This window comes from Diplotaxodon limnothrissa, linkage group LG4, assembly GCF_057381915.1.
Source record: "Diplotaxodon limnothrissa isolate DT_005_m linkage group LG4, D_limnothrissa_male_GT1.1, whole genome shotgun sequence".
Taxonomy (NCBI): Eukaryota; Metazoa; Chordata; class Actinopteri; order Cichliformes; family Cichlidae; genus Diplotaxodon; species Diplotaxodon limnothrissa.
In genome coordinates this window covers 23,314,861-23,339,379 of record NC_140599.1, presented here as the reverse complement: position 1 = coordinate 23,339,379, position 24,519 = coordinate 23,314,861, and the positions used below count along the sequence as shown (strand labels likewise).

At 46.2% G+C, this 24,519-nt stretch overlaps 2 protein-coding genes across 5 annotated transcripts; one reads left to right on the top strand and one right to left on the bottom strand.

The window, feature by feature from the left end:
• The first annotated feature begins 8,801 nt into the window (after positions 1–8,801).
• tecra (trans-2,3-enoyl-CoA reductase a) lies at positions 8,802–15,357 on the top strand. Its single transcript, XM_085352577.1, has 11 exons — positions 8,802–9,282; positions 9,957–10,008; positions 10,187–10,231; positions 10,313–10,416; positions 12,951–13,066; positions 13,304–13,409; positions 13,540–13,612; positions 13,701–13,744; positions 13,834–13,891; positions 13,990–14,078; positions 14,382–15,357. Exons 1-11 carry the CDS (start codon positions 9,115–9,117, stop codon positions 14,553–14,555), a joined length of 1,029 nt encoding a protein of 342 aa, XP_085208703.1. The 5' UTR covers positions 8,802–9,114; the 3' UTR covers positions 14,556–15,357.
• A 901-nt stretch (positions 15,358–16,258) lies between these two features.
• On the bottom strand, positions 16,259–23,691 carry samd1a (sterile alpha motif domain containing 1a). Of its 4 annotated transcripts, none has more exons than XM_085352572.1 (7): positions 23,244–23,691; positions 20,271–20,619; positions 19,782–19,921; positions 19,595–19,658; positions 17,823–17,901; positions 17,346–17,460; positions 16,259–17,102 (listed from the first exon to the last, which is right to left on the bottom strand). In XM_085352572.1, the coding sequence occupies exons 1-7, from the start codon at positions 23,604–23,606 to the stop codon at positions 16,956–16,958; spliced, it is 1,257 nt and encodes a 418-aa protein (XP_085208698.1). In that variant the 5' UTR covers positions 23,607–23,691; the 3' UTR covers positions 16,259–16,955. The 4 variants fall into 4 exon arrangements, with proteins under 4 accessions (XP_085208698.1, XP_085208700.1, XP_085208699.1 ...); XM_085352574.1 differs by having other exon boundaries at positions 19,595–19,655; XM_085352573.1 differs by having other exon boundaries at positions 19,782–19,918.
• Positions 23,692–24,519: the final 828 nt, after the last annotated feature.

Genomic DNA, 24,519 nt, shown 5'->3' with positions numbered 1-24,519 from the left:
CGACCACATTTTAAGCATCAAACTCTCCATTTCCTGCTTTATGGATTCGCGTTATGTAACAATTTATATTAATAATAAATTCATTTATTGTTGTTATTATTATTATCTTAGATGTGTTAAAGCAATATTTCTACAACAGCTCTTTATACAAATTCCCTGCACTTTCAAAACATGATGCAACATGATGCACGGATTTTATGGAATATGGAATATTGAATCTGGCTTGTGAATTGTACCTTTTAAATCTAAACACATGCGTATAGTTAACAAATAGGCCATAGCACAGGCACTTAGGAATAAAAATGAAATCAAATAAAGTGCAATAGATTTTAAAGTGAATGTCCACAGATCAGTCTAATAATCTTAACATCATTGTTATTGCATTTCAGCAATATACGCTGCATGTAAGTTAAAGGTAATAGTTGTGATCAGACGTTTGAATACATTCATCACGGGAGTGAATGCCATGGTAATGATTGTCCAGCATATAACTTTAATGACTTAAAAGAAAAAAGAAAAATACAAAACAAAACAAAAAAACAAGAATTGCACGAGTTTAAATTTCTTTTGGATTTTCTCAGGGTTAAAAGGAAAATCGATTAGACCGTTAAAGAATAGCCCAGGAACCACCAACGCTCAGCCTGCCATGACCTGGAAACTCCAGCATCACTGTCCACAGTGGAGTGAGTTTTACATCAACATGGACAGAGAGTGTGCCGATTGAGAAAGAAGCCCTGCTCCAAAGTCGACTAAAATTTGCAGCTGCCCTCATGGACAAGCCAAATATCATCTGGGGAAGAATTTTATCAAACAAAACAAAAAGTAAGATATTTGGAGACAATGACAAGAGGTATGTTTGAAAGAATAAAGGTGAGACTTCTGGCATATAAAGAAATATGCCAGAAGCTTGTTGATGGGCGCCAAAAACATATGATCTCGGTGCAACTTGACGTGTAACCAAATATTACGGGGGTGTTTGTGTATATATCTGTATATATACTTTTGACCCTGTGCAGATTAGAGAAAATCCCCAAAAATTCAATCTAGTGCACCGAGCTTTTGTTTTCTTACAGTCATTAAAAAGAACAGTTCAAAAAAATTATTTAAAGCCCCAAATTAACACGACATTCATGCCTATGAGTCTATGTAAAAGCTTGACCATAACGGTCTCGAAATATATTTTACATGCTCGTCTTGATGGATGCCCAGACTCTACAGCTTCAGCTAATGCTGACATTCCCCATAAGTGCAAAGGGGTGTCTTGCTTTTTCAAGATAATTTGACAGGATCCGATGTGGCTAAATTAACTGTTCATGTTTGATGGTGCATATATAGAAAGAAACTCTTTGAGTTCAATTATTAAGTGGTTTCACTGATTATGCAGTGCTGTGTGATAATTACTAGAGGACACATGCTAAAATACATACAGGACTGAAGGGGTCAGCATTGATTTTCCTGCTGCTCACTGCCTGACTCAGGAAGAAGTGCTGAAGGTTTTTCACATATTCACCGGCAACTTCTCATTAATCAGGATACAGCCACAGAGATATGCATAGAGCTAAATCAAAGGCTTTTTGACTGAGTTTCCACAAAAACAAAAAGCCTAGGGGTAATATGTTTCACAAGAGTGCAATGGATTGCTTTCACAGCAGTAGAAACAAAGACAGTGAATGAATGATTATAAAAAGCCCTTTTATTCTCATTGCATGAAAATCATTTTCACAATCATTGTGAAAAATGATAGTGTATATAAAAAAAAATCAGCTCAAAGCCCTTTTACATTGCATCTTTTCATCTCACGTTACACAGGGAATAATGAGGATATTCAGAAGAGCCTTTTGATAACCTAAACCGATTGTAGCTGCTCCACAAATCACTGTGAAGGATCACAACGACGTCACAAGATCAGATCTCAGTGTAACCACCTTGAAAAAGAAGCAGGCCCAGATCAACACATAAATGAGTTTATTAGCATGAAATGGATTACAGTTAAGCTGGAATGTGTCAAATCCAAGACTCAGAAGTGATCTGGGAATGCACGCGTACTGCTGCCTGCTGCCTGCTTCTGCCCTGTGGTGCTCTTACTTGTTATAAATAGAACATAGACTATAGCAGTGTTGGGAAGGTTACTTTTAAAATGTATTCCATTACAGAATACAGAATACATGCCCCAAAATGTATTGTAACGTTCACAAGAACCAGACGGTTGGGGTCTCAGTTTGTCCGTTTATTTGGCACATAAGCCAGCGGGTTGTTAACTCAGGGGGAAGCGCTCTCGAACTCCCCCTCTCTTCAGCCTGGCACACACACAGAACAACCAGGTCCCACCCACCCCTTCCTGTACACCACAACCAAACATGAAATTTAAAGGAACACCAACAGTGTGCAGAGATCACCAACATGTCACTGTACAATAACACTTAACCATCGTTACACTGCCCCCCCAGCAATAAGTTCCTCGTCCCCGAGGGAACGACACAGTCTCTGAGGCGGGGTGGTAGCCTACGTTCCCTCCTTGACCTCCTGAGCCCCTGAGGTGGACGCGGAGCTTCGGGGCTTTGGGGTGGAGAGTCCGAGGGAGGGGAACGCAGCCCCGGTCGGGGGTCCCTCTGAGCAGGGTCACGGACGCTCTGTACACGTCCCTCTGGAAAGGAGGGGAGGGACTGCCCTCTGTAGGGGGCCATCCGGTCTCTGTGCAGCGCTACTATCCTCCCCCTAGGAGGCAACTGCACCCTGTAAACAACCTCCCCTACTCGCTCTAGGACGCTGCAAGGCCCCACCCAGCTGCTATCCAGTTTAGGACACCGTCCCTTCTTCCTCTTTGGGCTGTAGACCCACACCAGCTCCCCAGCATGGAAGTGCCTCCCCTTAGTGGTGATGTCGTAATTCCTCTTTTGGCGCAGGCCTGCCTTCGCCAGCTGCTCTCGGGCGTAGGAATGTGCAGAATCCAGCCGGTCCTGCAGCTTCCTTGCGTAGTCCCGGCCCGGTGGTGCCTCTGGCACGTCCGGGGGCTTCCCAAAAGCCAACTCTGCAGGAGTTCTCAGCTCTCTCCCTAACATGAGCAGGGCAGGCGTACATTGGGTGGAGTCCTGTACTGCCGACCTGTAGGCCATGAGGGTAAAGGGAAGATGGTAATCCCAGTCCCGTTGGTGTTCTGAGGTAAGGATGGCTAGCTGCTGGGCCAGCGTCCTGTTAAACCTTTCCACCAGCCCATCGCTTTGGGGGTGAAGTGGGGTGGTGCGGGTTTTCTTAGTCCCAAGGCGTTCACACATGGCAGCAAATACCTTGGACTCAAAGTTACGCCCCTGGTCACTGTGGAGGGTCTCTGCTGTTCCAAAGCGGCTGAACATCCCCTCCACTAATACATCAGCGACCGTCTCAGCCTCCTGATCTGGGATGGCGTATGCTTCCGGCCACTTGGTAAAATAGTCCATGGCCACAAGAACATAGCGGTTTCCTCTGTCTGTGCGAGGAAATGGGCCCATGACGTCCACAGCTACTCGCTCCATTGGGGCTCCTGCTGGTTGCTGCTGAAGCTGAGCCCGGGACTGGTCCTGTGGCCCTTTGTGTGAGGAACATGCATCACAGCTGCGGCAAAAGTCCTCCACGTCCCTCCGCTGTTGACCCCAGTAATAGCCCTGGCGGAGGCGGCGGAGAGTCTTGGAGACCCCAAAGTGGCCGGAGCCAGTGCTCCCATGGCAGGCTTCCAGCACAGCTGACCTCAGCGACCTTGGCACCACAACCTGCCACCTCTCCTCCCCCGTGGCAGGATCCTTCCAGGCACGCTCCAACACCCCCTCCTTCAGCCTGAGAGCTGCAAACTTGGCCCATAGCCCCCTGGTACAGATGGAAAACCCAGTGACCTCATCCCAAAGGGGTTGCTCCCCCTTCTCCAGCCACTGCAGGACCGGCAGCAGGTCCGTGTCTTGTTCCTGCCGTGCCCTCCACTCCGCTGCATCCACCATCAGAAGAGCCCTGCAGGCGAGCTGTGCTGCTCCGTCTATTGTCGTGAGTTCCCGCTCTATTTCCTCTCGCTTCTCACAGTAACGGCAGCCAGCTGCAGCACATGGGCGACGAGAGAGGGCGTCTGCGTTAGAATGGTGCGTCCCTGCTCTGTGCTCCACAGTGAAATTGAAGGCTTGGAGCTCCTCCAGCCAGCGAGCCACCTGTCCCTCTGGCTCCCTGAAAGACATCAGCCACTGAAGGGCAGCATGATCAGTTCTGATAACAAATGCTGTGCCGCACAGGTAGTACTTAAAGTGTCTCACCCCCGCCACCACAGCCAACAGCTCTCGTCGTGTGACACAGTAGCACCGCTCACTCCTGTTCAGGACCCGGCTGAAGTACGCCACCACCTTCTCCCCTTCCGGCCCAACCTGCGACAACACCGCTCCCAGCCCCACATTACTTGCGTCAGTGTCCAGGACAAAAGGCAGGGCGGGGTCAGGGGGGGCAAGGACTGGAGACTCTGTCAGCGATCTGCGGAGGGTGTCGAACGCCTGCTGACAGTCCCGGGTCCAGATGAAGTCACGGTCCTTCTGCAGCAGGTGGAAGAGTGGTGCGGCTATGGAGGAAAAGCCCTTCACAAACCTCCTGTAATAAGACGCCAGTCCTAGGAAGCTTTTGAGCTGTTTCTGGTCTGCTGGTGTGGGCCACTCGGTAATGGTGTGAATTTTTTCCTCCAACGTGCTGATGCCCTCACGACCCAGCTTGTGGCCCAGAAACTCCACCTCCCTCCTCATGAAGTGGCACTTGTCGGGGTGCAGCTTCAGGCCTGCAGCTGCCACCCTCTCCAACACTTGTCTCAGGGCATCCAGGGCAGCATCAAAGGAGCTCCCGTGCACTAGAAGGTCATCCAGGTAAACCAGACACCGTTGCCGTGGGACGCCAGCCAGCACACTGTCCATAAGCCTCTCGAAGGTCGCAGGAGCATTGCAAAGACCAAAGCTCAGGACTTTGAACTGCCATAGTCCCCTGTTAGTGCAGAAGGCTGTCTTCGGTCTGGATTCCGGGGACAGTGGCACCTGCCAGTAGCCACTCCGCAGGTCCAGGGTGGAGAACCAGGAGGACCCGGCTACTAAGTCGAGAGACTCATCAATCCTGGGAAGGGGGTAAGAGTCCTTCTTCGTCACTTTGTTGAGTGGTCTGTAGTCCACACAGAAACGCATCCTAGGACTTTTTTTCTTAGGCACCATCACCACCGCGGAGGCCCACGGGCTATCAGATGGCTCTATGATGCCCGCCTTCATCATTTCACACAACTCTCTGTCCGCAGCCTCCTGATGAGCCAGGGGCAGGCGGCGTGGGCGCACTTTAATAGGCTGGGCATCCCCGGTCTCAATGACGTGCTCTACCAAGTGTGTCAAGCCAACATCACTTTCTTTCAGGGCAAAAATGTCACTAAACTCTTTTAGTACCTGCCATAGACTCTCTTGCTGCTGTGGAGTCAGCCCCTCACAGTTCTTTGACCAGATACTCCTCACTGCTAAGAGCCTCTCCTCCTCCTCCTCCGCTCGCTGTTCTGCTGGCGGGTCTGCAGCGGTCTCTGCGGTGGAGGTGGACGCCGCGGCAGATGCTGTGCAGACCGGGGGAGGAATAAGCGGCACCTTCTTCCCATCAGGGGTTACGAGGAAGCCTTTGCCTAAGTCCAGTACACCGCCAATGGCTCGTAAAAAATCCAGCCCAAGGATGCAGGCGTCCTGCACGTCAGCCACCCAGGCAGCATAAGACACACCGAGGTCCCCCACCTTGAACTGGAACACTCCCCTCCCTCTCATTGGGGCCAGATCACCGGTCACAGTCTTAAGTTGCACATTAGTCGGTTGCACAGCAGCTCCGGTTGGGACAATATCGGGTCGGACCAGCGTTGCATTGGACCCCGTGTCCAGCAGGGCCGTACAGGACACCCCCGCGATCGTCACTGGAACATGGCAAAAGCCGCCAACCTGGGTCCAGCCCACAGCGATGGCCGCACCGGGTGGAGGTGGCGGTGGTGTGGGGATGTCGTTCTCCCAGGCCCGTGTACTCCCGCCTACACGGGCCCGTGGGCGTTTCCCTGAACCGCTGCAAGCTTGGGGCACTGCCTGATGAGGTGTCCGGGTTGTCCACATCCCCAGCAGCTCTGTGGTCGGCGGTGTGGGCCAGCCCGAGGGGAAGGCGACTGCAGCGAAGCCGCCTGCACCAAACTGCACAAGCCCGCTGGCGTCTCCATCTGTTCCACAGGTGCTGACACAGCCCTCACCACGTGTGCGTCATCAGCGCCCCCAGAGGATCCTGCAAGCATCTCCCTCTCCAACGCTAGCTCCAGGGCTGCACTGAGTGTGGCTGGCCGAGCAAGCTGAGTTTGCATACGGAGCTCTTTAGGGCTCAGGGCCTACAGGACTGGTCCCGAGCTAACTCCGCTTGCACTGATGGTGGCATGCTGCCATACGCCCTCCGGCAAAGGCACTCGATTTCATGGGCCAAAATGCGGAGGGGCTCGCCTGGCAATCTGCGTCTGTTGTGGAACTCCGACCTCAGCAGCACTGGTTGGTTATACTGCCCGAAGCGCCTCTGAAATGCTCCGACCAGAGCATTATAATCTCCCCTCTGCTCCTCGGTCAGCAGCAGCAGGCATGCAGCTGCATCCTCACACAGACACAAAGCCAGTTGGAGAGCTTTATGTTCCTCAGACCAGCCAGCTGCGACAGCTAACAGCTCGAACTGTGCGATAAACACTTCCCATGGCGTCTTGCCGCTGAACTTAGGCGTTTTTATATTCGCTGCAGCTTGCTGGGCGCCGCCATGTTTGTTTACATCACGTGACGGCGCGCCAAGCGAGGTCGACTCCTTCCCGCCGGAATCGCGGCCGCTGTGCGAACAGTTCCCGGGCCTAGTCAAACCTGGAGAAAATCCAGCCTCGGCAGACAGCCGCAGCGCCGTTTCCCTCACTCCATGGGCGGGCGAGCGCGGACGAACCTCCCTCTCCTCCGTCTCCTTCTTAATCTTGCCCGGCAACATCCTCGTCTCGTAACGGCAAGCGTCGCCAGCAACAGGGTGTCGGGCGTTCTGGGGTTCTTTTTTCTTTCTTCACTTCTGACACCAATGTAACGTTCACAAGAACCAGACGGTTGGGGTCTCAGTTTGTCCGTTTATTTGGCACATAAGCCAGCGGGTTGTTAACTCAGGGGGAAGCGCTCTCGAACTCCCCCTCTCTTCAGCCTGGCACACACACAGAACAACCAGGTCCCACCCACCCCTTCCTGTACACCACAACCAAACATGAATCTTAAAGGAACAACAACAGTGTGCAGAGATCACCAACATGTCACTGTACAATAACACTTAACCATCGTTACAGTATTCTGTAACGTATTCCGTTACGTTACTCAATGACAGTAACGTATTCTGAATACTTTGGATTACTTAATATATTATCATGCTTTTTACAACAACGTGAATGTACTATTGCTGTGTGATTTATTACTATTACTGAAGGTCCGCGACTCCGAGCTATAGTAAAGGGACCTCTGACTAATACGGCGGGGTCCCTGTCGGCTCATAGCCGAAAAATAGCTTTACTTTGTTGTGTGGGTCAACTTTTCTTGCGAGAGACAGAGAGAGGCGTTGAAAGACTGCTCCAACGGAACTTATTGTTTTCGGAGGAAAACACGAACACGGTGTACAGTCGAGTCTTAATAGCTTACTTACAACTGGGCTCGTCAGGCACTCTTCTTGGCTGAAGTGGTTATTATTATATTTACATGCTTCCAGCTCCCGTTTTTCCTCGATGACAACTCCAACCTTTCCACTCCCCTTTTTCTCTCTCCCTCCTCGCGCTCACAGACCCATAATGTGTATGGCAGTCCATTCTCCCTGCAGCACGGACTACACTGGCCATGATGCTACATTCTTTAGAGCTATGCTTGTAGCATTCTGCCTGTTAGCTTAGCACAACAACAACAACAACAACGAAAAGGCGCTCTCTCACCCAGGAAACACACAGTCGCAGAGAGAGAGAGAGAGCGTCGCCCTGTAACCATGGCAACCGTAGCGCTGCCGCCTGGAACAACAGAACGTAGCTGTCAAACAAAACCCAAACAGTCCTGACCCGCGACAAAATGAAACAGGAAAGTACCGCAGTGTAATCCATTTATTTCAACAAAGTAACTGTATTCTGAATACCACCTTTTTAAACGGTAACTGTAACGGAATACAGTTACTCATATTTTGTATTTTAAATACGTAACGGCGGTACATGTATTCCGTTACTCCCCAACACTGGACTATAGATATGCAGCTGGCTATTTGCAATGATGAGCTGACCCAGTGCAATGAAAGGCATCTCTGATGTTCTCCCAATCAGCATTTTTATCACCCGCCTCTCAAAACAAACCCCCTTGAAGTGTTTCAGAATGTGTTCGGCACACAAACTGTGACCTGACGCAGGCCCTGAATAAACAGGTTTGTCTTTGTTGTGGTTTTTCAGAACGAGAAAACAACCCTCACAGGTGGTTTGGGGGATAGAGGGATGTGTGGGCATGTGGAGATCTTTCATCTGACTGATCAGGTTTTCAGTGGGACCCCTCACTGTGTGACCAAGCGAGGAGCAGAGCGGGGAGCAGATGTGTCTTATAGGTCTAATGAGAAAATGTTGGCATCTGTCACCGGCTAAGGTTGTACTGTATGTGGCTTCCCAAGGTTACCAAGCCGGAGCAGAGCAAATCAGGCGACTTATATTTAGCCTCGCAAATGGCGCGCTATGGATTATGTCTTGGGCCTCTCCAGTTTCGTCTTCAGTGCATTTTGCTGCGTGATGTGGGGGCTGTGGATCTTGAACAGGATTCTGTTCAGGTGAAGAGCAGGTCTACTTCATGGTTTTAGACTAGCTCTCCTCCGACTTCTGCTCAGTGCCATTGCCTCAAGTGTTTACGGTCACTCCTCTGTGGAAGAAACTCCGAAAGTGGAAGGATATTCACTGAGTCTGAGAGACACAAGAGACTCTTGAACTGGACTAACAGCTTCTCTGGAGACGAGCTGGTAGCTGTTACACATACCAGTGGAGCACAACCAGCGTCACTGGACATATCACAGATTATTTCCCCACGCTATTGAGGTTTGGGATCAAACAGTGTCATGGATGTGCTCGCATTAGAGGCAAAGAAGGCAGATGCACTAGAGCCTGAGAAGAAAGCCGCACCGAGGCCAAAACCAAAAGCCCCCAAAAAGGCCAAAAGGATTGTTTACTTTGAGGTGGAGATTGTGGATTTAAAGACAAAGGAGAAGCTATTGCTGCTGGACAAGGTGAGTGAGAGGATGTCAAAAGGGTCTTTATTTAATTACACTCACCTTTTATATTTAGCTTAATGATTTTTTAAAAAAAAATGTTAACAGCCAGCAGATCACTTTGATTGCAGCCACATAACTAAAGTCCTATTTAAAAGAAAGGCCTCGAAACATTAGCATGCCATAGAGTGGATTGATTTATCACCTTGTTCTCACTCCTCTGAAAGTTTCATATTTTATACATGTTAAGTCTGTGCTGCAAGCGGCAAAACCTGATCTTACTCTGCAGCGAAGCCAAGAAAATACAGAACAGTTGCTTTGAACACATGGATGCTCTTTAAAGATAATCATCTGTTTCACAGTTTGCCCAGTCGAGTGCAGCCATTATCAGTTATGTTTCTATTGAGGTTGCAGTTAGGAGGTGAGAATTCCCTCCTCATCTGACAGGAATTTTCTGTTTCAGTTACAGCACATGCCCGCATCGCAGATAGGCTTGATTAGTAGCTAGTGTAAATGTTACAAGCTATGTCCGTAGAAGGAGGGCTCATAACAGAGTCGACGAGCCTGACAAGTTTCACAAGGAATCAAAACAAAATTGATCAAGACAGCAGGAATGATTTCAGCTTTGTTTTTTGTGCTGCTGGTAATAACACAATCTTTAACAAAATAAATTTTTTTTATTTTGATTTTAGGTGGAGCCAACTGCCACTGTTTTGGATATTAAAGCTTTGTTTCACAAATCATGTAAGTTCATCCTGCACGACATCCAAAATGACTCTTGCTGACTTTGCTGAATCCGAATTACATTAAATCTGGTAGCGATGTTCAGTACAAACACGAAAGCAGCTACAGCAGTGAGACACTTGGACCACAAAGAATCTCTTCAGAATACTAATAGTAAAGTTCCTCCCCATTTTGACAGATCCTAAGTGGTATCCGGCCCGACAGTCCCTACGCTTAGATCCAAGTAAGTCTGCCACCTTTTTTGTTTTTAAAGCATTTATCTAGATTACAGAGCAGGTCGTGATGGTGACTGTTTTTGTCTCAGAGGCAAAGTGTCTCAGAGATGAGGACATTCTCCAGACACTTCCTGTGGGAACCACAGCCAGCTTTTACTTCAGTGACCTGGGACCCCAGCTCACGTGGGGAACTGTAAGTCCACCTGTACACAGACACACAACATTTGGATTTAGTGTTGTGTGTCAAGTCATGAACACATTGCTCTGTAATGCCTCTGCTCTGGGATTTAAATATACTCTAAAGACTCATAATTGTATTAGAAGAAAGGATTTAATTCTCATGTTTGCACAATTGGCTTTTGGATATGACTCAGCCACAGCTGGATTGTTTTTAATCTGCTGACTATCACTTAAAGAGAACTGCTTTTCAAAAACTGCTTTGCACTTATTATGCTAAAACATGCAAACCCCTCGACACGATCTTTTAACATTCTTGCACTTTAAATATACAAAGACACCCTTTCACCCACTCAATAACTCTTGAATATAAATATCAGCCTACAGTGGCAGGTAGAGTTGATTTGCTGTGGCGTCCCCCCTGCACTACCCCCACCTCTTGCACTGCATGTCCTCTGTCCTAGGACATTTAATCTCATGGCCTCATTTCCCCCCTGAGGCGTTTATCCCTCCTGACCACTCACTCCCGTTTCATTGCTGCTCTTTACTCACCCATGCCCACCCAGTCTTTTCATTCCCCGTCAAACCCTGAGACAATCTGAGAAAAATGCCTTTAGTCTGATGCCAGTGTGGGTGGACGAGCAGCGATCAGAAGTAGCTACCAGTCAGGCATGCTGAGCCAGGCCTCCGCCGAAGGTGCTGATTCGGGGATCTGTTTCACAGCTGTGTCACTTGATCTTAAAGCGGGTGTTACAAGCTGTCCCAGTATCTCATCTGGTCTATGCGTACATACTGAATATGAGGAGGAGTATTACTGTAACTGATTTGTTCCTAATGCTTAGGTGAGGTAGACAGACCTTTTTGATCCATGGTGGCTTTAACAAGTGAGACTGTAGAAACCAGAGCCACGCTGGTGTCAGCTGTTAGTGAGCTGGTGAGCATGTCAGGTGTCAGTTGCATGTTCTCCCTGTGGCATAGGGTTTATACCGACAAACTATCATTCTAAATGGATTTCAGTCAATAATTAGGCTATGTTAATTTCTGTAATTTGAAAGCTACCAGAATTTATGGTACTGAGTTAAAAGCATTTAAAGCTGTAGTCCTGGTATTAACTTATGCAACCCCTGATTTGTTTTTAACTTTTCATTCATCGACAGGTCATATGTTGTTATGATATCATATTATGATAAATATACTAAAGTCACTCTATTAGATACACTTTATCCCAGTAAAGGGTTTGGACCCTCTTCGATCTTCAGAACTGCCTTAATGTTAATGACAGAGATTCAACAATGTGCTGAAAACATTCCTCAGAGAATTTGGTTCATTTTGTTGAAACAGAGCCACACGGTGCAGATTTGTCAGCTGCACATCCATGAAGAAAAGTAATGGATTCTGAGTTGTTCAAGCTATGTTTAAGAACGCAGTTTGACCAAACCTTTGTGACATGATGTGTTATTCTGCTGTAGTCCATCCGCTTCAAGCTTCAGTGTGTTGGGTGTTCAGAGATTCTCTTTTGCATACCTTGGTTCTAACGAGTGGTTGAGTTGTTGTTGCCTTCCTATCAGCAGGAAGCAGACTGGCCATTTTCATCTCATCTTTGACATCAGCAAGGACTTTTTACCCAAATAACTGCCACTCACTGGATGTTTTCTCTTTTTTTGGACCATTCTGTATAAATCCTTGATATGGTTGTTATGGCACCAGTTTCCGAAATATTCAGACTAGCACTCTGACACAAAAAACAATGTCACATTCAAAGTAGCTTAAATCACTTTTTTTCCCCATTCTGATGCTCAGTTTGAACTTCAGCAGACTGCCTGGGGCATGTCTACATGCAAAAGTGGATTGAGTTGATTCTATGTACGATGGAGTATTTATTAGGGCCACATTAATGAAAAAAACATTAACGATTATTTTGAGAAAAAAGACAAAATGTTGAGATTATCATTTTTGTTTCAAGACAAACTACCATGTTTGCTATACCCACTAAAAAATGCCTTGTTTAGATGAGTTAGTGAAACAAATTGATCCGCCGTCTTGTGACACAACATACATCCTCTTATTGGACCGGGGTGTAACCATCGATAACCTTGCATCTTTCCAATACCAGCTATTTCATTTTGTACAAATCCACTCTTGTGCGCTTTTCCGTCTGATCCGTCTGAAATGAGGCCCTAATATTCCTTCGTAGGCTATATAAATGTAACTGGTTGGTTAGATATTTGTTGAAAAGAGCAGGCAAACAGGTGTACCTAAAGAAGTGGCCAGTGAGTATAGTAGCATTTCTAACATCCAGCTGGAACTCTTCACTTCCAGCCATCATATCCCACTAAACCATCCTACTCCTGCTGCCAAAGAATGTAACTGATTATACTGAATAAAATGAAAAACAGGCCAAGATAAAATACTGCCAAACCACATTTCTCCTTTAATGTGTGCATTTTTTTAATATGTGCAGCTTTCCACACAAATCCCTTAACTGGCCCTTGGTCACAAAGCTTTGAGAACCCTTGACTTAAAGCACATGTGTCTCCTCACTCACTTCAGGTGTTCCTGGCAGAGTGTGCTGGCCCGCTGATCATCTACTTAATGTTCTACTTCCGCCTTCCCTTCATCTACTCTCCAAAGTATGACTTCACCAGCAGCAAGCACTGGATCGTACAGTGAGTGTCGGCTTTCCCATGTTTTCAGAGATCTGTTGTGATGTTGGTGCAGTGTTTCACACAATCCCGGGCTTTGCACAGACCCCCCGCCTCCCCCGTCAGCATGACAAACAGTTGGGAAGCATATTGCTATGTTGACACTGAGTCAGCGCCAAGTGTAATGGACTGCAGCGGGGCGATGTATTAATCACAGCTAAATATGTAAGTGTGTCTTTGTGCTTGTGTGTCTTGTTGCAGTTTGGCCTGCATATGTCACTCCTTCCACTACATCAAGAGGATTCTGGAGACACTGTTTGTCCATCGTATCTCCCATGGGACCATGCCTCTCAGGAACATATTTAAGGTAACTGTGCTGCACATTAAAAGCTTTGTGCATTGTAGTTATTACTTTGTTTGGGGTTACTCTTCTTAGAAATCTATGTGGAGCAATATCTAGACACTTTGACTTATAATAGTCCTGCTTTCTATGCCAGAACTGTGGCTATTACTGGTCTACTGCAGCTTGGATGGCATACTACATTAACCACCCTCTCTACACCACACCCTGTAAGTGCTGACCACTTTCATTCTCACTTTAGCTCATCAGTCAATGCCAACTTCTATCTTAATCCATTTTTCTGTGACACGTCAACAGATTACGGGCAGCAGCAGGTGAATGCAGGTCTTTACATTTTCCTGGTAAGCTTCAGCTCTCTGAGAGTCACCTTCCACATTTTAAACCCACCATCCTGTTGAATGCTCATTTTTGAATATCTTTATCCCCACAGTTCTGTCAAATAGGGAATTTTTCCATCCACGTGGCGCTTCGTAACCTCAAAACACCAGGTGAGCGTTTTGCAGCAATACGTGTGATTTTCAGTCTCCTTTTCTTACTGATTTCCTTTTAAACGCACAGTGCAGTTTGAGTTTACCCTTCGTTTCAGGCTCCAAAACCAAGAAGATTCCTTATCCAACAAAAAACCCCTTCACCTGGATCTTTTGGCTGGTCTCTTGTCCGAACTACACATATGAGGTAAGCCCAAATCAAACTCCATATTTCGGTGAAGTTCACCCTTTTTCCTTAGGTAGATGAATCTATAACATCCAGTATTTATATATTTATTTAAGGGAAATTTTCTGGGTCTATGCTCATTTTGGTGTTATTAGTATTTTTTAATGTTACTCTACTAGAACGCTAAAGGTTAACATTTCATTGTACAGTGCTGCATTTTATCCTCGCAAGGAAAGATGCATTGCCATCTGGTGGTTATGTTCTGTAACTGTACCATCATTCTCCATGCACTCTGTGTGTGTGTCTGTAACTTATTGCTCACAGGTCGGCTCCTGGATCGGCTTCACAGTGATGACCCAGTGTGTGCCTGTGGCTTTCTTCACTCTTGTGGCCTTCATCCAGATGACGGTTTGGGCTAAAGGCAAACACCGCAGCTACTTAAAGGAGTTTAGGGATTATCCCACCCTGCGCTCCTCCATACTGCCCTTCGTCCTGTAGATCTAAGCACAGGCAACAACAGCTGCTACACCCATCCAACTCCTCACTGGTAGCGGTCCTTTTTAAGGGCCCATGCATCCCCCTGGATGTCAGGGACTGTGCGCTGAGGTAATAAGGAGCGGCATTTACAGTGCTGGACTGGTAACTGAAGGACTGTCACATTGAAAGGAAGCTAGTGAAATGCAATAAAGTCTTATTTTAATGTTATATGCAATCTAGAAGATAAAAGATGTCCTTTTTATTTATTCTTTTTATGTGTTGCACAATATTCAAAAGTTTAAAAAGAAATCGTAGCTTTTATCAGCCCAATCAGTGAAATTTTATCAAAAGTATTCTTACTATGCAGCCTGGAGCTGAAAACTTGGTGGTGTCACGCAGCTCATGCAATACTCTACTTACTGACCTTTATACCAACACTGTTCTCTTATGAAGTTTATTCACTGTTATGAATTGTGTTTCCCCTGAAGGCGCTTTTCACACAAAGCTGAATTTGAAGATCAGATGAGTGAATTTGTTACTGAAAAATAGATATTTTTTGCAGGGATTTCCATCTGTAGTGTAAGGTTTGTTTACATTACTTTAAGTCACCGAACCAATGAAACAATTGCTTTTCGGTGTACTGTTGATTTAAGGGTAATAAACTCTCACAAAACAACTTAGCGGAGACACGAGTTTTATTTGCAACTCCGCAAAAGTGTCTGTTGTGTTACAGATAAAACGTGGAGGGAAATACACTGGAGATGCGGACTACATTATGTGGAATGTTACAATTCAAGTGGCTGGCTTAGATCAAAACACAAAGAGAGACGAGACAAAATTATAAAGGAATAAGAGAAGATAAAATATTGCATTTCATCGAGATATCTGTTTGTAAACAGATTCTGAGCAGCTCCGTTGAATGTCTCACAATATATTCAGTATTACAACAACATTTCTTGCAGGTTTATTTTGTGTATGTGTAAAAGCAAGTTCCTTTAGGTTGCACATATTCTGGTCACATCTATTTGCAATCGTTCCCCAAAGTGCAACTGTATTGTTGGACCACAGTCATTTTTAATTAAGACAATACAAGGAGAAAAAAAACCAACAAAACAAAACAAAACAAAAAAACCTCAGGTTGTAGCATATCAGCTCAAGTGTTGGTTATATCTCCAGCCCCTTTCAGACATGCACTAGAGAATGCCCTAAAGAGCAATAACAAATAGACATTGACACTTTGTTCCGGACCTGATTCGCAGTAAAACATTCCTCTGCGATGCACGTGTGCCGCGGGCCTCCGTCACTGTTGCGGGTGTGTCTGAATGAAATCGAGAGGAATATTAACAGGAAAGTGGCTTACGTTTGAATGACAGTGCAGTCGCTTAGACACCAATGTCACATATCCCATGTCTGAAAAGGGCCTCAGTGTTATAAAAGGTACTGAAGAAATAATCCAAAACAGCAGCTACTGGTGGCAATGATGGGTTAGGAATCAGACTCTGCTGATTAGGGCTGCACCCAAATACTCGGATATTTATTCATCGTGTAGGTGGAACTTTTTTCTTTCTCAATGTGGAAAAAACACAAACCCATAAGATCTGAGCTTGAGTGCACAGCATCTGACTCTCAGCAGTGATTGTCATGCTTTAGTTCACCTCACTGCTGCTAATTAGTGACTTTCATACCTATTTAGCAAGTTAAAAAAAAAACTATGAAAAGTACTGGTTTGCAATGGAGCTCTAGCTCCCATTGTTGTCCTGCTGTTCATTCTCTCTGCACAGCACCTGTCAGATGATGCTTTAGTTATAAAATTGTCAACTATTCACTGCTGATTATCAAGGCTTCAAAGAAAAACAAGATATAAAGGGCAGCCCTAATAATGCAGGTACTTGGATAGTCTGACTTCTCCAGCACTCATCACATGAAATAAAAAGAAATTAAAGGGGGGAAAAAAGCAAACTGCACAATTGCTGTGCTTTGTTTTCTGTGATTAACAGTTTCTGGGTAAACAGAATGTGTGGTAACAGACACAGAGGGGACATCCAAAGCTGTGTCCACAGCCATGTCTGTGTAGGTGGTCCACTTGGTTGGAAGGCTTAAACTTTTCACTTTCCCAGTGTTTTACTCTTGCAGAAAGGTTGCTGCTGCACCGCTTTAAAACACTCGGAATGCAGCGGTCTCTTCCCTCCATAACGGGGTTGCAATGAGTGAAATGAAAACCATCTGAAAACTAAAGACCGTAATGAGAGGTAGGACGACTGTGTTTCAGTTTCTGGTCATTCTCACAGTGAAAGTCAATTCCACCGAAACCCTCCACCACACACCCTCTACACATACTGTATATGAAAGTGGGCAGTAGTGAGAGGGGGCGCTAAATGGAAGTTTGAGTCAATGCAGCAGTCTGCCATGTCAATCGCCACTTCAAAGGTCTTCGCATTCCAGGAAATGGGTCCTCTGCAGCACTTTTACATGGCGCTCGTAGATTTTGAGGGCAGGGCCGAGTCGGATGGACAGCCCGGTCAATACGTCACTACGCTGCATCAAAAGAAGAGACTTCCCATCAATTTCCTGCAAAAGAGGGAAAAGAATTTAATTAGAATTACGCTTGGGTTTCTAAAGATATGCTTTGAGTATTTAACCCAACGGCACCATTCTTCAGTTTTGAACAGTGCAACAGACTCATAGTGTATATACAGAGCCTCGAAAAAAATAATACATTAAAACAAAATCCATGAAGTGATGGAGTATGTTAGGTTTGACTCTGATGTATGAGCAATGCTCTCTGTAGCAGCTCTGTACCGCTGCACTAACCTGTGTTCGAAAAGCGACAGCCTGCTCGGGAAATCCTGCAGCTGAGAAATAACTGGCCACATCTGCCACAGTCCACTGCAACAAGTTCTGGCTCATCTTCTCCTTCTTCACAGACCTGGTGGATTACAGGATTTAAAAATAAATCAAGAAGAGTCACAAAACCTCAATATGGCATCCGTGTGCAGGTAATGTCTTGTTTTGTTTCATTTTCAAGCTTTTACATGACCCACAGGGTAGTTTACTATAATTATTTTAAGTGCTGTCCCTCAGCAAAGGTGAACTGATAATCTGGACAATTTGCCAAAAAGTGTGGGCCAAACACCGTCAAGGACTATCTGCATGCTGAGCTGAGGCTGGCAGATTAAATGGCTGACAGGTAATTATGGCTAAATGCTCAGATCCTGCCAGTTGCTGTATTTTGTACTTATATATATATATATATATATATATTTTTTTTTTTTTTAACAGGATACTCACACGTCATCCACTTTACCACCATTCAGAAGATTGTCATCAGTTGCTGTTAAGGATGATGTGTCTGCCTTCTTAAATGTGCCTGTTGACAAACAGAAATCACATTATAATAAATGTAAAAATTCCTCAAATGCAGATGATATCTGCATCGACCGCAGGGCAGCTCATTCATAAAAAGTGAACTGAACCTGAGCTCTTATGAGTAACAAACAGAAAAAAAGAAAAGTCTTAAAATGAAAAACAGAGCTCTAACTTATCTTCTTCAAGGAAAAAAAAAAAAAGCAGCTCCAGTTTTAAATGTGCAAACTCATTCCGCTGATATCCAGCAGAGCGATGTTGGACCAGCTTCTTGTAGTCATACTGGGTTGTCTGCAGTTATGGTATGTTTTTCTATTAGAGCTGCTTCACACCTCAGTAAGGTGAGGGCTCGGTGAATGAGTGTTGATACAGCCCCTTATTACACCGGACCACTTTCACAGGATGCTGGCAGGCCTGCTGTCATACACATGATGCATGACGAGGACGCAGCCATGTTTTAGATGGGTACCGCTCCTCCAAGGCAAACTCCATGCCAGCTTTGCCACTGTGCATTGTAAGTGTGCAATGTCTCACTTAGGAAAGAAAAATGCAGGTTTCACTTTGATATTCAGGCATGAGTAAAGTCACTGACAGATCCCTGAAGTAATAAAACAGAGAACAAAATAAAGTAGGGATCTGCAATGATCACTTTTAGATAAAGATTGGAGACATTAGATCCTGGCTAAGCCCATTTCAGGATTAGTTAAATTCAGATTTAGATGACACCCCACACATATGCAGTTTATATCTATGTGTCAGATTTTGTATTACTGTAGGCATCGGTTAACAGCTGGCTTGCAATGTAGCTTATTGGGTATTTAGCAGTAAGAACTACCATGGTCAATTTGAGGTGTTTTACCTTTAGGTTTCTCCCTGTAAACACAACAAACTACATTCATTTTTACACACTAAAGACCTCCACTAGCATCTACCAAGAATGGAAGCCTCTGTCTCTTCTGGACAGAAACTTTAACCCTAAAAACTGACTCAGATCCTTAGTAAATCTGAAAGTTCACTGTTTCCCGCAAACACAGATTTACTAGGAATGTACCAACATATCAGGTTCACCTAATGATCGCCATGGGCCTAGATGACTTAACAGTGGTGGTGAAGAACATATATTTGTCATTTAACATCTTTTGTTTTGCTGGCTAAGTCTCAAGTTAAAGTGATAAAAGCTGAAAGACTTTAAAACGAGATTTCTGTGTTTTGCCCACCACAAAGGATGGAATAAATGTAATCAAATTTAAGGAAGAATGAAAATAAGAGCCCACAAGATATACCTGAATCATTAATTGATTATGTGGTGGTAATGTAGTCATTTTTCTTCATATCATGCATCTGTGGACAGTCTAAAAATCCCATCTCTACAAGTCAGTCCTGACAAAGTGTTGCAATGACCTCTAACTAGATTGGATACTAGCTGAACAGCAGGTAGCAGCACACGCTTGTGAAGCAGTCAAAAGATCGTAAGCAATGCTGAAGGCAAGTACTGGTACAAAAAGCCAAATAACAACCAGAATGGAGCCTTTATGCCCATTATGTTGACATTTAGTTAACCTCCTTAAGTTCCCTTTCTATTAGAAACCATGTTCCAAAGTGAGAGAACGATTCGGTGGTCAAGCTTTGCAAAAGAGATAGAAGCTGCAAGCCTGCTATACAAACACAAACAAACAAGAGAAAACTATGTAACTCACAGTTGTCAGATAGCAAAGGCAGTGTTTGTGATCTCCCATTAGAAGCATTCCTGGTCTCATCCTGCTGGTCAAACACGAGAGAACAAAGATGAATTCAACATGACAATGTCAGGTAGGAAGCAGAGGGATCAAAGAAGCAGAGGACAGATACAGATGTTAGTCACAAAAGGAAAAAACAGGCCCTTACCGGCCGTGCTGCTGAGTCTGGCACCAACTGGTCAGACGAGACGCTTCTGTCCTCCACCTTGCTTCCATCATCTTTCTTTACGTTGTTTACAGCGCAGGGGGCAGGAGCTACAGACTGGGCCGCTGGCTTCATGGCCACTGCTAACACAGAGTGGGCCAATTAACACCAATTATACGCTGATTATCGTCCACATCTGACCTGCCAAATTCTACTTAGTCTAATAGGAGAAATTTATGACAGCCAAATGGATGAATGCGCCTCAGACTGGATCATCACTAAGCTATGAGAATATATTATTTTCCCCTGCATCTCTGTGTCTGGCTTACATTACAGTTGTCACTGTCAACATCCCACAAATAATTACACAGGTGTTTAAAAGCTCCCATCGACTTCTTTCATATCCAGCGCAAAGCTGAGCGTAAGCTTGCACATAAACTGATATTAGAGTGCTTTGTGCGCACGTTGCTCTGTGTGTAGCACCGTGAATACCTTTGTCTCTCTGCATTCCTGGGTGCTGGCGCTCTGCTGGGCAGACGGCAGAATCATAAGCCCAGTCATTGTGTGCAAGGGCCCTGGGGCTGGAGGGGGGCAAGGAGTTGGGCCTCTCACCAGCCTTCTGGAAAGAGGCACAGTCCAGAGCGGAGCCAGGGCTGCACCCGGGGCCGGGCCTAGCGCCAGAGGGAGAGCAGGGAGCAGAGACAGCTCGCACGGGGGCACAGTGCACAGTGGCATCTTCATGTGTGTGGCTGGGTGAGGGTCTTTCCTGCCCATCCCGGCTCTCATCGCCCCCCTCCTCGTCTGCATTGCTGTCTGTGTCCATAGCTATAGAGGTGTCAGCCTGGAACACAGGAGCAGAGGGGGAAACGTGATTTCACATTTGCACAGAAGCTTTCTAGATGTTTCTAAATCTTCATTTGGATGAGAGGGGACAAAAAGCAGGAAGAGACATCAAGTTGTTATTAGCAGCAACTTAAAAAAAAGCTGCTGAGCCCGACAAGGTTGTAAGGTATTGTTGGGAACACTGAGAGGCACTGATTGTAGGCTGAGGGTATCACATGAAGGCAAGCTCGTACTGATGTCGCAATTTGACCGCGGTGGTGGTAAATTATTGCCTTTGAATGCCTCCGTCCCTTTCCGCGGTACAGCGTTCACTCCGCAGAGTGCGAGCCCTCCCGTCACAAACATGTACCCCGCTGCATTAAAACATTTAAACACAATCTTGTCTTTTCTTTTTTTCATGGCAGCTAAGAGTTCTCACGAACGCACACATTCCTTTTGCTGGAGCGGTTCGACGACGGCGCCCCGAGTGAAAAATCACGCCGTGTGCGACTGCGTGTCCGAGACCCAGCAGTCGAGCACATGAGCGCACGAAAGCCCGCCCCGCTCCTGAGGAAAGAGCCGCTTGAACGGCATTCAGCCGTCGCACTGCATTTCTCACAACTTTCACCGAGGCACGGTCACAAAAACATAACGCCCCTGGGGATCTCAGCCCAACATGATTTACATCTCGGCTCACAAACACTCAGAGCCGCCGACGTACTCTGTGCGTCCCCGTGTTTTTTTTTTTTTTTTTTAAGAGGCCTACTTGATTGATAATTTTAACACGCGAGAGCACAAAAGGGGCCGATGGGAGGCGTTTTTTGTTCATGCTCTTGTTGTTTTTCCTCAAATTTCCTCCAAAGTGCGCATGGAGTTGGGAGACGCGGTATAGACCTTGTTTTTGTGTCTGTGCTCTTTTTGTAAATAAGGGAAATAGTCAAATGAAAGAAAAACAGAGAGCTTTCCAGGGCCGAGCCGCTCGCTGCACGGCGGACCAGTCGGAGATAAAAGCCGAGCTTTAACTCGACGGACAGCCCTCCGATCAGAAAGAGCAGCGGACGACGCGATTACCAGTCTACTTTGACTTTGCGTCGGGTCAACGATTTACAGCAAAAGCGACTGGACAGAAAAGAGTCACACGAATGAGTCCGTTATCGGACACGTCACTGTCTACATTTGACCCCCTCGTATGCTGGCAAAAGCTGGTTAACACCCCGCAGAGGGGTCTGTTCAAAGCATTCACGCATAGTCGGTCTTGTAGCAACACACACGCCTTTCACAGAACAATTTGATCTCGGCTTAACCCAAATCGGACGGGCGCATCCGCCATCTAGCGCCGGACGAACAGTTTGCGGTCGCTTTATGTTACTTCAGCTTTCTGCCGGCTCTTGGATATTTCAGAGCTTTGTGGTGCTGATTTTCCTCCTAAAATACTGTCGGCGCACAGCTGGCAGACACAGAGACGAGATGTCGCCACTGTACGGGACGTGATGAGCAATAAAATTAAAAACCAACAACAACAACAACAACAAAAAAAACAGCTAACACCACGACGTTGGACGTGACCGGGCTTGGCAGTGCGTCCGATAATGGATCTAGGGGTTCGACTTCAAGCACTGCGTCGGCAATCGTCCATCGCTCGAAGAAGAAACGCAGTTTGGTGAAATGAAGTGATTGCACCCACAATGTAACTACTTTGTCACCGCTTGCAGTCGATTTTGTGTCTGTTTTAGCACACTGCACATTGCGATGGGCATATTTTGAAGTATAGACCGAGGCTAACGGTGGAAATCTAGCCATGGGCGGTCAAAAATATGATTGAGGACACGGCTATAGCGACACTGTTTACAACAGCGGGCCCCGTTTGTTTCCCTGGCATAAAACAACCAAAAATGCAACAATGACCCACAGTCCCCCCGTCAGGTTCCTACATTCGCAGTGTTTGAGACTTTTTTTTCCACCCCCCTCCTCCTCCTCCTCCTCCTCCTTCACCCACTCCCACGTTGACAGAGAATGAAGAGACACACATCCAGACTTACGTTTCGAAATAAAATTCCCACCAGCGGGGCACAGTTTTCATGCCATTATTATGAAAGTGCACTTTTCTCAACTTCCGGGCTACCTCAACTGTCATTGCGGAACCTTAACAGCACCCCCCTCCCCCTCCCTCAACGCCGAGTTTGGGGCTTGAAAAGCGCTTTCTGCTGCCGATAATGGAGGCTCGGGTTGTTGCGGACGAACAGGACGGTTCAACTTTTCCCCGTCCCGTGTTTGCGCTTTCACGCCGTCCATTTAAAGCGCTTTTAAACTGTCGCGCTGTGTAAAAAAGAAAGAAACAAATTGTGCCACACGCTCCCTTCACGCGCACCTTCAGTTTTTTTCTCTTTCCCCCTCCCCTTCTCCACCTCGGCAGCGCTCGAGCGAGGTCCAACCGCCGCTCCCCGTCTGCGGCAGTTTCGGGTGCACTTGCAAATCACTCCCCTTCACCGTCCCCCTCCACTCCCTTACACACTCTCACACACACGGCAAAACATGTTTTATTTTTACACACCAAACAGTGGTCGTTCAATCCCCCCACCTGTTAATTTTCTGTGAGGTGACATGACAATGAAAACGTGCCTCCTAGCATCAGCCTCCACATACCTCCAAATCCTCCTCGTCCTGGTCAGCGGGACCGAAAGCGCTGTCCCCGTTGCTCAAGTCGGAGTGACTAGCTTCTTCCACGGCGCTCCTTCTCGCAGCCGCTGTTAACGACACATCTTCTTTTTTTCTGCTTCTCCGCTGAACCTTGGCGGCGTTTCGGTACGAAATGGAGCCCTTGTAGTTAACTTTCAGCACGGTCTGTTCTTGGATCAGTTTTTCCAGTTCTGCGCAGGTTCGGTCGGGCTCGGACCCGTGTCGTCTCCGGACCATTCGGCAAATCCTCTCCAAGTCCGGCCGGGCTTTTCGAGACCGCAGCGAGTCGATAGTGTCCAGAATCCACTCGCGGTACTTGGATTCAGACATCTTTTCTGCTCGCTTGCTTTGCTCTCTTTTTTCCCCGTTTTTTTTCGTGCCTCAGTGCGTCAACCTTGTGCGTTACACACGGTGATTTTCGTGAGCCGCGGTCCGAGCCCTACTGAGAAGCGGAAACCTCGCTGTACGCCTCCTGCGTTTGCGTTTGCGCTTAAGGTGGAACGAGGGAGTTAGAGCGAAAAGTTTTACTCGAGAGGCGTTTTTAAGGTGGAATATGCAGTCCTGAACGGGAACGAGCGCCCGCACTCGGTATTAAGTGTGGTCCAGTTGGTCGGAAAGGTAGCTTTTTGTTTATTGTTTAAGATTAACACAAACTGGCAACAACTATTATTATTAGTATTATCGTTCAACCCTTGATTAGAGTAAACATCCTGTCACGGAAATAATTCTTAACACGTGATCCAGTCCTTCGCCTAGCTTCGCAAAATCAAATCAAAGCCACAGACCAAACTGAGACGCCCCCTCGATGCCTAAATCTTAAGTAAGAAATAAGCATTGCACAAACAGGCAATACATATATTTTATAAAAAAAAACAAAAACAACAACAACAACAACAACAAAACCCACAAATTACATACAAGCCGTGCAGCCATCAAACACTACACAAGTGATCTGAATATACAAATGATTGTCAATGGTACATTCTCCTTTAGATTTACAGTACAGTGGAGGAGTCTTGAGCTTCCCTTCACGTTTTACCTAATATTTTGCTGGGAAAGTGGTAAAGAGATTAAGCAACTTATTGAAACATGTCCATACTATTTGGTATGACCACCTTTATTTGTCAACAAAGCCCAAACTCTCTTGTAAGTCAGGAATAGTTCTCCAGGCTCCCTGAAGGACATTCAGAGCTCTTCTTTGAATAATGGCTGCCTTCTTGTTCTGTTCTCTGTGCAAATGATC